The sequence below is a fragment of the Capricornis sumatraensis genome, chromosome 1, assembly GCF_032405125.1.
Source record: "Capricornis sumatraensis isolate serow.1 chromosome 1, serow.2, whole genome shotgun sequence".
Lineage (NCBI taxonomy): Eukaryota > Metazoa > Chordata > Mammalia > Artiodactyla > Bovidae > Capricornis > Capricornis sumatraensis.
In genome coordinates, this window is record NC_091069.1 from 254,444,750 (window position 1) to 254,460,249 (window position 15,500).

General features: G+C 49.4%; 1 protein-coding gene across 1 annotated transcript in view; it reads left to right on the forward strand.

The window, feature by feature from the left end:
• The window catches only part of DOP1B (DOP1 leucine zipper like protein B), a 123,671-nt gene that overhangs the window by 83,315 nt on the left and 24,856 nt on the right, over positions 1 to 15,500 (forward strand). The window contains exons 19-25 of the mRNA XM_068973230.1: positions 43 to 154; positions 995 to 1,183; positions 4,382 to 4,504; positions 6,097 to 6,231; positions 10,481 to 10,536; positions 13,238 to 13,342; positions 13,453 to 13,519. Of these exons, the coding sequence (XP_068829331.1) occupies positions 43 to 154; positions 995 to 1,183; positions 4,382 to 4,504; positions 6,097 to 6,231; positions 10,481 to 10,536; positions 13,238 to 13,342; positions 13,453 to 13,519 (787 nt within the window). The remainder of the gene's footprint in view (positions 1 to 42; positions 155 to 994; positions 1,184 to 4,381; positions 4,505 to 6,096; positions 6,232 to 10,480; positions 10,537 to 13,237; positions 13,343 to 13,452; positions 13,520 to 15,500) is intronic.

Genomic DNA, 15,500 nt, shown 5'->3' on the forward strand with positions numbered 1-15,500 from the left:
CTTAAAGATTTTCAAAACCAGTTTCTCATTTCTTCACCAAAGCATAACCTCCAAGAGGGAAAACATCTCTCCGGATTATCCTCTCACTCTGTTGGAAGGCCTAACAACCATTAGTCATTTCTGTCTTTTGGAACAACCCAACCAAAGCAAAAAGGTAAATTGCTTTTTTTCCCGAGTTCAAGGCAGTTTTCATGTATTGTTTTGTCTTCTTTGGGATTATGTCTGTTTCAAATGAGAAATGTATATGTGTAATACAGACACGTGTGCCAATATTAAAGCCAAGTAGCACACACACAAACAATGCGAGCCTGTGTGCAAGTATATGTACAAATGTACGTACTGAAATAACGCACGTGTGGTTTTGTTCTCATTGGCCACTCTTTGGGCAACTTCAGCCTTTGCCCAGTGTGGCATAGAATGTTATCTTTTTTCCATGTATTTTTTTTTACTTGACTTTATGGAGTTTGAAGGCATTTTATGTTTTGATTACTCTACCCTAGAAAGTGAAAGTGAAAATAACCTCAGTCACGTCCAACTCTTTTTGACACCAAGGAGTGTAGCCTGCCAGGGTCCTCTGTCCATGGGATTCTCCAGGCCAGAATACTGGAGTGGGTTGCCATTCCCTTCTCCAGGGCATCTTCCCAACCCAGGGATCAAAGCCTGGTCTCCCATGTTGCAGGCGGATTCTTTACCACCTGAGCCACCAGGGAAGCCCACTCGACCCTATCTGGTATTAAATTTTAGAACGGAGCTAGTACTTTGGTTGAAGGATTTGCAAAGTTTGTAACAAGTTTGTAATGAGCCTCAGACTCACAGACATCCTTCTCTGAAGGGAAGTCATGGGTTTAAATGCTCAGGGAAGCATCTTATTTCTAGACCACATGTAGGCCTTGCCCTGGGGAGTGCTCCAGCCCAGACTCCATCTCACCAGCCCCAGCGTCCTCATGGAAAGGGAAACGCAGCCAGGTCTCAAGTGTTTATCTCTGTTTTTCAGACCGCTGCTGTGACCGACCCTACCAATCTGAAGAATGCCAAGAATGCTATTCTGGAAGAGCTCCCTCGAATCGTTAACACCATGGCCCTTCTCTGGAACGTTCTCAGGAAGGAGGAGACTCAGAAGAGACCCGTCGATCTCCTCGGAGCCACGAAGGGATCCTCTTCCGTTTACTTTAAAACCACCAAAGTGAGAGAGCTTCCTCTGCAGGCCTAGAGTTTCCTTTGTCTTGTATTGTCCTGCCAGAAATAAAAATACACAGGGATGTATACATACACAGTCAAAGACAACGTGCCCAGAGAAACCCAGGTTAGAAGTACTGTTATAAGTAAACCGGAAGTAGAAATCTCCAGCTTGTTTATTAGAGTAAGCCTTATATTCATGGGAAGAAGGCTTTTGTGAGTACTTTTCAGTTTATTTTTTCCCCTTTGGCTATTTATAAAAATTATTTTTGGCCATGCTGGGTGTTCGTTGCAGCAAGGGCATTCTCTAGTTGCGGGGAGCAGCGTCTATGCTTCATCGCGGTGTGTGGGCCTCCCATTGCGGTGGCGTCTCTTGTCACAGAGCACAGAATCTCGGGCTCGCAGGCTTCAGTCAGTGCAGCTCCCGGGATCTGGAGCACAGGCTCAGTAGTTGTGGCAGAAGGAATGAATGAGTTGCTTGACTGCATATGGGATCTTCCCAGATCAGGGCTTGGAACCATATCTCATACATTGGATGCTTGACTGCTGAGCCATCAGGAAAGCCCCTCAGTCATTAATTCTTGAGCCAGGCATTGATGACTCAGGGAAGGCCTGGGAGGTGAAAACTTTTCCACAAATAAGAGGCCGGCAGAGGACAAGCAGGGAGGGATCTGTCCCAGGAAGTCCCCAGAGGGTCCTGCGCTGCATTAAACCCTTGACTCTCCCTTGGGAGGCACCCAGGCACGTAACTCAGTGTGTGATCGCCATGTCCCGTGGCTCCCAGTTGTCTGGCCATGTCTCCCGTCCACTGAGCAATGCTGGCACGTGCCCTTAGGGCTTAACACCAGCCTCTGGCTGCCTGGGTTCAGCAGAACAGGTCAGGCCCAGGGACCCAGGTCGCCTGGATTTGGCTCCCTGCTCAGCTGCTTTGTGGGACCTTGAGCACATGCATTAAACCTCTGTGTGGTGTTATTTGCTCTGCTGCAAACAGGGTGCCAGGCATCATCTGAGCACTCTATATTTACTGGCGTTATTCAGGCCTCACCTGCAAGGCAGGTGCTATTATTATTCCCAGGTGACAGGTGAGAGGTGTAGAGAGAGCATGTGATTCTTTCTGTGGTCAGTCTGGCAGTGTAACTCCCAGACCAGAGGGCTTTTAGGTTCTGGGAAGTGCAGGTGGCCTCCAAAAATTTTCTGTTGGTTCCAGGGATGACCTCCAAGGGAAATCTACCACAGGAACCTGCTTAAATTCAGCCTAGAAATTAATCTCTAAAAAGGTTCAGAAGGTTCACTCAGCCTGAGCCTCCGTTTCCTCCTCTGTGAAATGAGTCTGTTACTAGTAGCCTATCCCCTGGACTGATGGAAGAATTCATTGTGGTGATGGCTGACATTTATTGGGGGCTTTCCAGGAGCTTCCCAGGTGGCTCAGTGGTTAAAAAAAGAAGCAAACAAACATGCCTGCAGTGCAGGAGACATGGGTTCAATCCCTGGGTTCGGAAGATCCCCTGGCAAAGGGAATGGCAACCCACTCCAATATTCTTTCCTGGAGAATTGCATAGACAGAGGAGCCTGGCGGCTACAGTCCACAGGGTCGTGAAGAGTTGGGCATGACTGAACAACAACAATGCAACATTTGCTGAGCACTTCACCCAAGCCCTCCCTGAAGGACCCAAGGCCCTGAGCTGGGGCCCGCATGATCTCTCTCAAGCAGAAACCATGTTAGGAGGGAGAAGACGTCCCCATTCCCGGCTCAGTTGTATCTAAAGTGATGCTAGACAAGGGCAGTGGGGACAGGGACGTTCAGTTCAGTCCCTCAGTCATCTCTGACTCTTTGCGACCCCATGGACTACAGCACACCAGGCCTCCCTGTCCATCACCAACTCCCGAAGTTTGCTCAGACTCATGTTCATTGAGTTGGTGATGCCATCCAACCATATCATCCTCAGTCATCCCCTTCTCCTCCCACCTTCAATCTTTCCCAGCATCAGGGTCTTTTCCAATGAGTCGGCTCTTCGCATGAGGTGGCCAAAGTATTGGAGCTTCAGCTTCAGCGTCAGTTCTTCCCAAGAATATTCAGGACTGATTTCCTTTAGGGTGGACTGGTTTCTCCTTGCAGTCCAAGGGACTCTCAAGAGTCTTCTCCAACACCACAGTTCAAAAGCATCAATTCTTTGGTGCTCGGCTTGCTTTATGGTTCAACTCTCACATCCATACATGACTCCTGGAAAAACCATAGCTTTGACTAGACGGTCCTTTGTTGGCAAAGTAATTTCTCTGCTTTTTAATATGCTGTCTAGGTTGGTCATAGGTTTTCCTACAAGGAGCAGGGGAAGCCCAAGGTAAATCCATTCATCCCACAGGCACACATGCGCCTGCTGCTCTGTACCTGGCCCTGCCTGTCCACAAGTGGAGAAGATAGAGGGAGGTCCTTGTCCTCCTGGCAGGCACAGACATGAACCATCCACTTTAAAATAATGATGAGAAGCGCTGCAAAGAAACGCAGGGCACTCTGCCAGCCTGTGACCCCTGCTCTGAGGGTCAAGGAGGCCTTCCTGAGGCAGAGGGGCTGAGCCAAGACCCAGGATGAGAGGATGTGCCTTCCCAGGTGTGTGTTAGAGGCTGGGAGACCTGCAGCATCCCCAAAGGAAGGAACACAGAGGTTTTGGGAATACAGAGAAATCCAGGCACAGCAAAGGGGAGGGTGGCAAGTGACATCCCCAGGCCATGGCGTGGGTCCGTTTTTGTTGGCTGCACCATAAAATTAGGTAAATGGCACGTATTTCTGGAAACTGAAGCACATTCTTCCTGGTACTTACAAGACCTCCCTGAGCTGGTTGAGGCCAGCACGGCTGGGGGCTTCCCTGCAGGGTCCCCGCTTTCTCACTGGGTCTGCAAAGCCTCAGGTGACTTGCTCCGATCCCTGCCCTGCTCCTATCTGCTCGAAGATGGTACCCATCACTTCCCAGGAGTCTCTGCTCCGCTGTTCGTGCACCTGGACTGTCCCCCATGCGTCCTGTCCAACCCCTCCAGGAGGTGCTCTGCACCACCACCATCCCCCCAACCCTGCCCCCAGACCCCAGCATAGTGCCCACGACTCTAAGATGAAAGCTCCCAAGGTCACAGGTGCTAGTGTGAAGTGCACAGTCCATTGGAGCCCTGACTGCACCCTCACTCATCATTTTTCTGTTTTGTTTTGTTTTTTAAGACCATACGACAAAAAATTTTAGACTTCTTGAACCCCTTGACAGCGCCTCTTGGAGTTCAGCTGACAGCAGCAGTTGCAGCCGTGTGGAGCAGGAAGAAGGGGAAACGCCATAGTAAGACAAAGGTAAAGCCCGAAAATGAAGACGCGCACGGACGGCCCTATGCGATCTAAGTGACCCCAGAGGCCGCCAGGGGAGACCGCGGAGGCAGCCCCCCACCCCCCCACCCCCGGCCGGTGTCAAACTCGTGACATCATCATCTAGCTGTGCCTGTTACAGCAAGGTGGGGGGAGGGAGTGGAGCCCACCCAACCTCTGTTTTCTTCTCTTTCTACCGAACGATGAAAGTACGCATATTGTACTTTTCGTTTAACATTTTAATCTGCTGTCTAGTAGTGTGCTTCCAAGAACGTATCTAACATGTACATTTCAAAGAAAAACACCACTGCTGGACCTGCCCTCCACCTCCCGGCTTAAGAAGTGGTTCCTCATTCTACCCGTGAGGACCCCTGGGGGCCCCTCCCTGGATATAGTGCCTTCTAAAAGCTTTCTTTTTGTTTTTTGTTTTTTTTTGAAACCAATCTTTTAAAAGACTTTGTCTTTCTAGGGCAGTTTTAAGTTCCCAGCAGAATGAGAGGAGGGTATAGAGATTTTCCCTAGTTCCCTGCCCCAACACGTGTACCTCCCCACCCCCGTCAACGTTCCCCCCACCCCAGACCCAGAGAGGTATGCTTGTCACAGTTGCTGTGATGGACCAGTCAGTGGAGAACACTTATGCAAAATGTAAACCAAAGTCCGGGCAAGGGAATGTGATGATTTCTTTACCATCACAAACGAGTATCATTTTTATAAGTTAAAAAAAGCCAAACATCAACTGTGACTGACACAGTTATTTAACTTATAAAAATAATACTCATTTGCGATGGTAAAGAAATCATCGCATTCCCTTGCCAGGACTTTGGTTTACATTTTGCATAAGTGTTCTCCACTGACTGGTCCCTCACAAGGTCCTGCCAGGAGCTTGGTCTCCTGTTTCTGAAAACCCAGCATGGGCTTCACCCTCGGTTCCGTCCATCGTCCGTGAAGGTTCCTGCCCGGTACCTCCGTCAGAGCATCTGCCCCACCCCCAGGCACTGGCTCAGTGCCCAGCATGGACCCCGTTACCCGAGGAGGCATGAGAGGCTGGTGGTCCAGGCCACCCAGCTTAGCACCTGTGGGATCTTCCCCAGCAAGGACCGTCATACTTCCAAGGGCAGGGCCCCACCCCCATGTCGATCATCAAAACCCACCTTCCACGCCAAGACTTCCTGCCTTGGCCAGCTCCCGTGAACCTGGTTTTCCTGTTTCACTTGCTGTCCTCGTACTCTGGGGGCTGGCTCTTGATAATCAGCCTGTTTCCTTCAAGTTAATATAGTCTATTTCCAACACGCTTTCTTAGCTTGAACTCATAAAGACTAGAGCAATTGCCTGTCACTGGCTATGCCTTTTATTCCTCATCTGTATCATATAATGATTACATTCCTGTGATTAAAAGCTTTTTTTTTTTTTTTTAAACTCACTCTTCCTACCAATACAGTCCTTTACCTAGTATTCCTTTAAGTATTTGTTTCAAAGATTAAAACGCATCTCTTCCTCCGGGAGCAAGTATCACAGAGTGCTTTCTGGGAGTCCTGCTTATTTTTGTTGTCTCTCTCAAGGAACGGTCCTCTTCTCGGCAGATCGTTCCGGCGGCCAGCACGTCCCAGCTGACCCTTGTGGATCTGATCTGTGCGCTGAGCACCCTGCAGACAGACTCAGTGCTGCACCTGGTGAAGGAGGTGGTGAAGCACCCCCCGCAGGTCCGCGGGGATGAGGTCAGGAGCCCGGGGGCCCTCGGATGAATGCAGGACTCTTCCAGTCCACATCGTATAGATGGTGTCTGGGAGGGAAACAAAGGTTGCAGGAGCACCTGGGAATTCAAGGGGCCATAAAAGGGAGGTGTTCTCGCCGGACCTTGTGGAGATGCACAAGACGTGCTCCACGGACGGCCGTCTTGAGGTGCGAACCACCTGAGACGGGACCGACTTCCATCCTTACAGCCCACCACAGAGCACTCTGCTCAGTAGTGGTTCGGTTTTCTGCAACGTATTTTGTTTATTTGACTGTACTGGGTCTTAGCTGCGTCTTGCAGGATCTTTTGTTGCGGGCACCTGGGCCCTCTTGTTGTGGCACTTGGGCTCAGCAGTTGCGGCACACAGGCTTAGTTGCTCCAAGGCAGGTGGGATCTTAGTTCTCCAGGCCAGGGATCCAACCCACGTCTCTTGCGTTCTCAACTACTGGACCATCAGTGAAATCGCTGGTAGTGGTTCTTATCAAGGGCCTGTTGTGCGCCAAATCAAGTAAATCTAGAAAGAGGAAATGGCACTTGGCTTCCAGGAACTTGCAGCCTAAAAAGCATCAAAGATAAACAAAGCTAGTTAAAGGTGGAAAAGACCGACTTCATTCAGTAGCTCTAGCAGTAGGGGGAAGAGGTGTGGTCAGTTCCAGTTTGTGCAGGGGTGAGTAGGTATTTTATGGGGAGGATGAAGAGAAAGGATGAAGGAGCAGGGCTTCAGCAGAGTCAGGGGAGTGGAAAGTTACAAACAAGCAGAAAGGGGCTTGTTGAGTGTAACTAGACCATACTTACCGACTGTGTTGTGAAAGGTTGGTTCCTATGCTCCCCAGGAGACTGGAAGATAGGGGCCCTGTCTTTCTTGATGATATTTTAAAGGGATGGCTGTCATGTCCTTGGGAAAGACATTCCTGGGTTGGAGAAGATGCATTCACATCCCAGAGGGACAGAGGAAGGATTTGTAACCATAAGCTTTTCCTAATAAATGCTCGAAGGAGGGGAGGTCAGGAACTTATCAGGACTTGGCTGAACACACAGCAGATTCCTTCCGAGGCCGTGAGCTTTCTCATTTTAAGGGGGTCGAGGTCATCTCCCTAGAACACAGCCTTGAGCTGCTGGGAACCACAGTCATGTTTGCTCAAGTCTCTTATTAGCGTGTGGGGTGGATGGAATCGTTTGTGCCGAAGGTACAACCTTGTAGATCAAGGCTGAGGCTTGGTCAAGATGAAGGCTCAGAGGAGCCTGGCTAAGGACTTCCCTGGCAGTCCAGTGGTTACGACTCTTCACTTTCACTGCTGAGGGTCCCAGTTCAGTGCCTGGTTGGGGAACTAAGATCTCACAAGCTGTGCTGTGTGGCTGAAAAAAAACACACCCAGGGAATTCTCTGGTGGTCCAGTAGCTTAAAACTCTGTGCTGTCCAGTGCAGGGCACCCGAGTTTGATCCCTAGTCAGGGAACTGAATCCAACATGAGTTTGAGCAAACTCCAGGAGAAGGGAAGGCTGGCGTGCTGTAATCCTTGGGGTCACCAAGAGTTAGACATGACTTAGCCACTGAACAACAGCGATAACGGAACTAGATCCCGTAGGATGCAACTAAAGCGTCTGCATGCCAGAACTAAAGACCTGGAGCAGCCAAATAAACAAATAAATATTTTAAAAATACAAAAAGCAGAGGGGCCTGACTAGACTAGGTCAAGGAGAGCATCTTTGTCCATGGGCAAGTTAAAAGTCTGCATAATTTTTGTCGAAGTACAAAATTCACATCAGAGGACTTAACTCATACTGGAGATTCTAAGAAAGCAGAGCTTTCATCTGGCTGCAGGGAGATCAGTGGTCTTTGAAGGGTGATGTGATTGAACCACAAAGCTCCTATTGTTTTTCTGCCCAATTTCTGCATAGCAGTTGAGGGAGCTTTTCTACTGCTCGGACACCTTTTCGTTTATGCACAGTGGTTTTGCAACAGAACAGACTCTACGGTTTTATGCCTGAGAAGTCTTTGATTTCACCAAAGCAGACTTCTTCATTGAAAGTGTTGGAGCTATTTTGTTCTGAATTAATTTGATAGGATTTGTTCTGACCTTGAAATAATTGTCCTTTCTCAGGTAATTTAAGATGATATCGTCAGTAACACTCATAAGAATAATTCCCTAAATGAAAAATAATGGAGTAGACCAAGTGATCACTAAAAATAGTTTTAATTCAGACTGACATTTGTATACCAGAGCCAAAAAGTAGAAATAACCCGTCAGCGGATGAATGGATAAACACAGTGAGGTCTGTACACATGCAGTGGATTATGACTCAGCCTTGAAAAGGAAGGAAATTCTGACACACGCTATACACCATGGATGAACCTTAACAGCATTATGCTAAGGGGAATCAGTCAGTTCAAAAGGACGGTATTGCATGATTCCACTTACATGGGGTACCGGGAGTGGTCCAGTCCACAGAGACAGAAAAGAGAAAGATAGTTACTAGAAGCTGGGGAGGAGGGCATGGGCGTAGGTCTTTTTTGGGGACTGAGTTTCACTCCGTGAAGATGAAATAGAGCTGATGAATGGTGATCATAGTTGCCCAACAGTAGCTGTGAATGTCCTGAATGCCCTTGTCCTGTACCCTAAAAAATGTTTTAAGCAGTAAATTTTGTCAAATACATTTTACCAAAATTTTATAACAAATAAATCTTCCTTCATTCCACGTGTTCATTGAACATCAAGTATGTGCGTCCACAGAGGGGAATCCTGAAGAGTGAGGCCGCCCCCACCCACAGTCAGCCTGTATTCTAGTTGGGGGAGGAAGATGAGGCAGCCTACAACTTAACCCTGTGAGGCCACATCATGGAACCGGCTTAAGGAATCAGATATAAAATGGTCACGGGAGGCTTCATGGCATCTGCCCCCAGATCTCTTCATGGCCTAGGACTCTTGTTGCCTTGGGGCTTCCCAGGTGGTGCTAGGGGTGAAGAGCCTGCCTGCCGATGCAGGAGACAGGAGACCCAGGTTCGGTCCCTGGGTCGGAAAGATTCCCCTGGAGGAGGGCACAGCAACCCACTCCAGTATTCTTGCCTGGAGAATCCCACAGACAGAGGAGCCAGGCGGGCTACAGTCCACGGGGTCGCAAAGAGTCGGACACCACTAGAGTGACTTAGCGCGCACAGCACTGGTTGCCCTTTACCCTTTATTAAAAAGTATTTATTTGTGTATTTCCTGTGGGCATCAAGTCTTAGTTGCGGCATGCGGGATCTTTCGCTGCAGCGCACAGGCACATTAGGTGCAGCACTGAGGCGTTGTCACCCTGCAGCACGTGGGATCTTGGTTCCCTGAGCAGGGGTAGAACCCGCGTCCCCTGCATCAGAAGGCGGGTTCCTAACCACCGCGTGACTGCCAGGAAGGTCCCGCCTTTTACTCTTGAACGTGAATGTTCACGTAACAGACCTTGGATTGGCATTTATAACTCTGAGCAGGTCGAGGTGGCTGGAGACTGGCCTTCCCCACTGCTGGTCAGTTCCTCCGAATGATATCCTGGCTACAGCCACGGGGGAGCTGGCCCTGTGACAAACAGCTTCGTGCAGAGTGCAGGCGCTTCCCCGCTTTGTTCCTTCAGTACTTGATCTACAAGCGTCTGCAAATCCTGGGCTTAAAGATAAAAACCCAGAAGACCCTAGACGTCATCTGGCCGACTGGCTTTTGACTTTTCGAATAACAAAGTTGCTTTTGTGGTTAGTTTAGTTAATTGGCTTAACTTCTATAACTGACCAAGAGAAGAGGGAAAAATACGTGTTTTGAAAACCTATTTACAAGTAATTCGAGCCATTTGGGACGTAGGGAAGTTGTCTGAGCTGTCTAGGGGAAATTCCTGGAGCTAAGAATTTGCATTTGGCGTTGTCTGTAGCTCGACACGGGCTCCTGAGGCCACCAGCTTCGTGTCTGAGGAGGTTCAGTCATTATGCCAACTATTGCTTAAATACTTGCTAAAAGTCTGGGGTGGGAAGTAGGTAAATGTGGGAAAGGACTGGGAGTCTGATGAACAGGGACCTAAGGATGTGCGCCGTCACAGGATACATTAGCTTTTATTTCACTGAGATCCTTTGTATTATTATATTCAGAAGACTCCCGGAGCTGGAAACCTTTGCTTTGTTAGCAGATAAAACCTGTTTCATTTCTGTATTTGAATTCTTGTCTTAGCCTTATTTCCTCCCAATTTGGAGTAATTACCTGTGCTTTAATTTTCAGAAATCGCCGCTGGTGGATGTCCCAGTGTTGCAGTTTTGCTATGCGTTCATCCAAAGGTAACGCAGCCCCTCAAAGACATTTCTCAGTTATAGTTGCTGTTGCAGTGGTTATAAGTAACTGCTCTTGATTGTCCTCCTTTTTTTCTTCTAACTGAAGCGCCGTTGATTTACGGTGTTGTGTTGGTTTCAGGTGTACGGCACAGTGACTCAGTTTGATGTGGGTGGGTGGGTGTGTGCACGTGCCTTTTCAAATGCTGTTTCATTGCAAGTTATAAGTTGCGTATAGTCCCTGTGCTTTACAGTAGGTCCTCATTGTTCACCTATTTTGTATACAGTAGTGTGTCTGTGTTAATCCCAACTACTTCTTTATCCCTCTCTGCCTCCACCCGTGTGTTTCTTGATTACTGGAGAGCCTTAGTTCAGAAAGTATCTATGTGTTACTAACCCAGCCGTGTCCGACTCTCTGTGACCCCATGGACTGTAGCCTGCCAAGGTCCTCTGTCCGTGGGATTCTCCAGGCAAGAATACTGGAGTGGGTTGCCATTTTCCTCCTCCAGGGGATCTTGCCGACCTGGGGATCTAAGCGGTGTCCTAATTCCTCTCAAGCCATCGGAACATCCCGACAGTCTCACTTCTTCCTTCTACAGAGAGCTAATCTGACATTTTCAAGTCTGTGTGCTGTATCTTGAACACTTTATGTCAGCACAGCTTTGTGTGAGACCTGGTAAACTTCAGAAGAAACAGTTTGCATTACCTTGATAACCAAAAAAAAAGGAGGGGAATTTTAAGAACCTCTTTTAGGAAAAGAAGTGACTACTTTGGATCCTCAGTGCTTTGCTGTGCTTTCTGCTGGGAGGCTTCATGTCGATGGACTAGAGTTTGAGCAAGCTCGGGAAGTTGGTGATGGACAGGGAAGCCTGGTGTGCTGCAGTCCATGGGGTCGCGAAGAGTCAGACATAACTGAGCGACTGAACTGAACTGAGGTTTCTGCGTGGATTTACTGAGCTGAACACCCATCTGCAGGCATCTCAGCTGCAGGTTCCCCAGGTGGCTCTCTGCAGGGAGAGAGGATGCCTTGCTGGCTCCTGCGGCTCTTACAGCAGGTCCTGGATACAGCTCCCAGATGTGTCCACCGTGCAGGGAGGTTAGAGCTGCAGTAACAGGAATGAAGGGGGTATAGCCCTACCTCATGGATGCCTCAATAGCCTCACGTGTCTCAGGGGATTCACCATTAGCCTTACGTGTCTCAGGGGGTTCACCATTAGTAAATTTGACCACCAGCTGCAAGCTCCCTGGCTAACAAGTTCACATTCCATGGTTATTCTGACCCACGACACCGTAGGGTTACAGGAAGGTAGATGGAGGGTCATAGTCCCAGGAGTCCCCCGGCCCAGGATTGCATTCAGGCCAGCCACTCACCCTCCACCATGAGCATCACTGTACTGCTTTGCTCCAGGAGGGGAAAATAAGCTAGTCCTTTGTTGTTGTTCAGTCTCTCAGTTGTGTCCAACTCTTTGAGACCCCATGGACTGCAGCACAGCAAACTTTCCTGTCTCCCAGAGTTTACTCAAACTCATGTCCATTGAGTCAGTGATGCCATCCAGCCATCTCATCCTCTGTCATCCCCTTCTCCTCCTGCCTTCAGTCTTTCCCAGCATCACGATCTTTTCAAATGAGTCAGTTCTTCCCATCAGGTGAGCAAAGTATTGGAGCTTCAGCTTTAGCATCAGTCCTTCCAATGAATATTCAGGACTGATTTCCTTTAGGATTGACTGTGTGATGTCCAAGGGACTCTCAAGAGTCTTCTCCAACACCGCAGGTCAAAAGCATCAATCCTTTGGCGCTCAACCCTTTTTATGGTCCAACTCACATCCATACATGACTACTGGAAAAACTGTAGCTTTGACTCTATGGACCTTTGTTGTTTAAGTAATGTCTCTGCTTTTTAATACATTGTCTAGGTTGATCATAGCTTTTCTTGCAAGAAGCAGGCATCTTTTAATTTCATGGCTGCAGTCACCATCCTCAGTGATTTTGGAGCCAAGAAAATAAAGTCTGTCACTGCTTCCACTTTTCCCCATGTCCTTCCTAGTGCTCACTCATACGTGTCGTAATCCCAGCAAGCACCTGCTTCAGTGGCCTGAGTGAGGCCAGCGGCCGCAGAGAGGCTGCCTCCTTTCAGGGAGGAGGCCCCACCGCGAGTCAGGGACCAGCACTCGGCCCTGGGACCCTCTGGCTGTGGCCCAGCTGCCTCCCTGTGCAGTGCAGCGTCACCCCACGGCAACAACCCCAAGTCCTGATTCCCCATGAGGCCTGACCTGAGAGCTACTAAAGATCAGTCTCCTGCTGGGTGACCCCTGGCCTCACCCTCTGCGACCTCCCGATGGCTCACTCTGCATTTCCAGTGATGTTAGGGAGGCCAAATGCTAAATAGAGCCAGACAGGCCCAGAGATCTGTCCTCCAGTTCAAGGCTTTCACTTTATAGACGAGGAAACCAGGAGTGTCTGACCTGTTTGTTTAGACGGGTGGCTGGTATCCAAACCCCCAAGTTCTTGCCAGAATACCGCAATTTAGCACATGTGTATTTTAATTTAAGAAGAACGAAACAGGTCAGGCAGATAAGGCATCGTCCCGTGCCTTCTAACCGCCTGCACCTAAAATGTGCTTATAAGAAAACATTTTCATTAGACCTGTTCATGGCTGGATGTTTTTTCCCCCCCTATGGTTTTTTGTTGTTTGTTTGTTTTTATTAAATAGGCTCCCAGCAACAGCCTTGCAAGAGAACTTCGCTTCGCTGTTGGGTGTGTTGAAGGAGTCTGTGCAGTTGAATCTGGCTCCCCCCGGTTACTTTCTGCTTCTCAGGTACCGTGTTCCTAGCCACTCAACGTTACCGCGTTTTTTTTTCCTCCAGGAACATGTATGTTTTCATTTCTGCTAGCATTCTCATTCTGAAGCTGATTGTCTCTCAACAGCATGCTGAATGACTTTGTGACAAGAACTCCAAACCTGGAGAGCAAGAAGGACCAGAAAGACCTGCAGGTCTGTATGTGCGCGTCCAGTAGGATGGTTCCTCTCCCAGGAGAGCATGGCTCCCCGCCCCCGCCTTCAGACAGTCTCAGTAGAGATGATAAACATTAAACATGGGGCAGAACCAGATCTTAGGTTTACACGTGTTCCCACATCTGACTCCCTGCATCACTGTCTTCAGAGGACTCGATAGAGTCTCCGGATGACGGTTCTCATGTCAGCCTTGCGCCGTCCACCTTGCAGTTTGCTCGCTTCCACCTGGACCCCGATGTGTGCAGGCTAACTCTTCAGCTCAATCTTTATGCACAGATTCCCTTCCTTAGAACCCTCCCCCCTTCTTTTTAAAGCAATTCAGACTCATGGGAAACTTCAAAAGCACTGAAAAGCAGAAGTAAAGCTCAGCCACCGGAGACGGAAAATCTTTGAGTAGAAACCCAGCCAATAAGTAGAAGTAACAAAGGAGTGAGAAAAATCAGTATGTTATATAACCTTTATAATCGTCGGGTGAGGAGCTTTTCGAGTCAAGGCCTTAACTTCTTTTTCAGTGCCCTTCATTCATTTATTTTTGTTGTTGTTGTTGGCATGTGGTTGCCTCACCGTGTTGAGTTAGTTTCCGCTGTAGAGCATGGTGAATTCAGCTACACGTTTACATATGTCCCCTTGCATTTCCTTCCCTTGAGTCAAGGTCATTAAACCGTGCTGTGTATCTCACGGCCTTGGCGATACTGCCGCTCCCTGTTGTGACCCCTGGCGTTTGTGAGACCCTGAAGCTCTGGAGTTCTGCGTAAAGCCCAGTGACTCGTTTGGCTCCCCTGGTAGAGGGGAAAGAGCCATCCCAGCGCACGTACTGCAGCCCAGCCCACGGTCAACACTTCCTATGCCAAGCTGGAAACGCTCCACCTCGTGCGGTCCGTGGCCTGCCATGGCCCTGTCCCCTTCCAGTCCGCCAGGCCGAGCTTTGGCCATGGCCACTAAGGCCGCTGGAGGAGCTCGATGGGCCCCTGCATCCACCACAGAGGGTCCCAGCCCTCCAGACAGTGACCCCTTCCTACTGCTTCCAGGCACCCTGACTTCCCCATCTGCTCACTGCCCTCGAAGTGGCAGCCTCTCAAGTCCTCAACCCCTTGTCTTGATGTTTTTTTCTTATTTATTTTATTGAAGCGTAAGCTGCTGCTGCTGCTACTAAGTCGCTTCAGTCGTGTCCGACTCTGTGTGACCCCAGAGACGGCAGCCCACCAGGCTCCCTCATCCCTGGGATTCTCCAGGCAAGAACACTGGAGTGGGTTGCCATTTCCTTCTCCAATGCATAAAAGTGAAAGTGAAGTCGATGAGTTGTGTCCGACTCCTAGCGACCCCATGCACTGCAGCCTGCCAGGCTCCTCCGTCCATGGGATTTGCCAGGCAAGAGTACTGGAGTGGGGTGCCATTGCCTCCTCCGTGAAGCGTAAGCAGTGCCGTGTTAATGCCTGCTGTACAGAGTGACTCAGTTATACACGCATGTGCATTCTTTCTCCTCTTATTTCCCATTATGGTTTATCGCAGGATATTGAATACAGTTCCCCTCTGCTCTACAGTGGGGCCTCGTCGTCTGTCCATCCCATATATATGATAGTTTGCATCTGCTAACCCCAGCCTCCTGCTCTCTCCTTCCTGCGTCCCTTCCCCCTTAGCAGCCACAAGTCTGTCCTGTGTGTCTGTGAGTCTGCTTTCTGTTTCCTAGGTAGGTTCTGTCGTGTCGTATCATAGATTCCACATGTCAGTGTTACCATCTGACGTGTGTCTTTCTCTGCCTGGTTTTGCTTAGCGCCATCAACCCCAGATCCATCCGTCCTTCCGCAATCTCCCTTGCTGCCAGCGTCCACCCCCGCCCCTCTGCCCGGGTGCGCTCCCCCGTCCCTCCCACCAGGGAGGGACGTACTCTTGCTTCATGCCTGAACACACCTGCTGCACTCACAGCAGACCCAGGACTGCTCACGTGTCAGGGACATGCAGC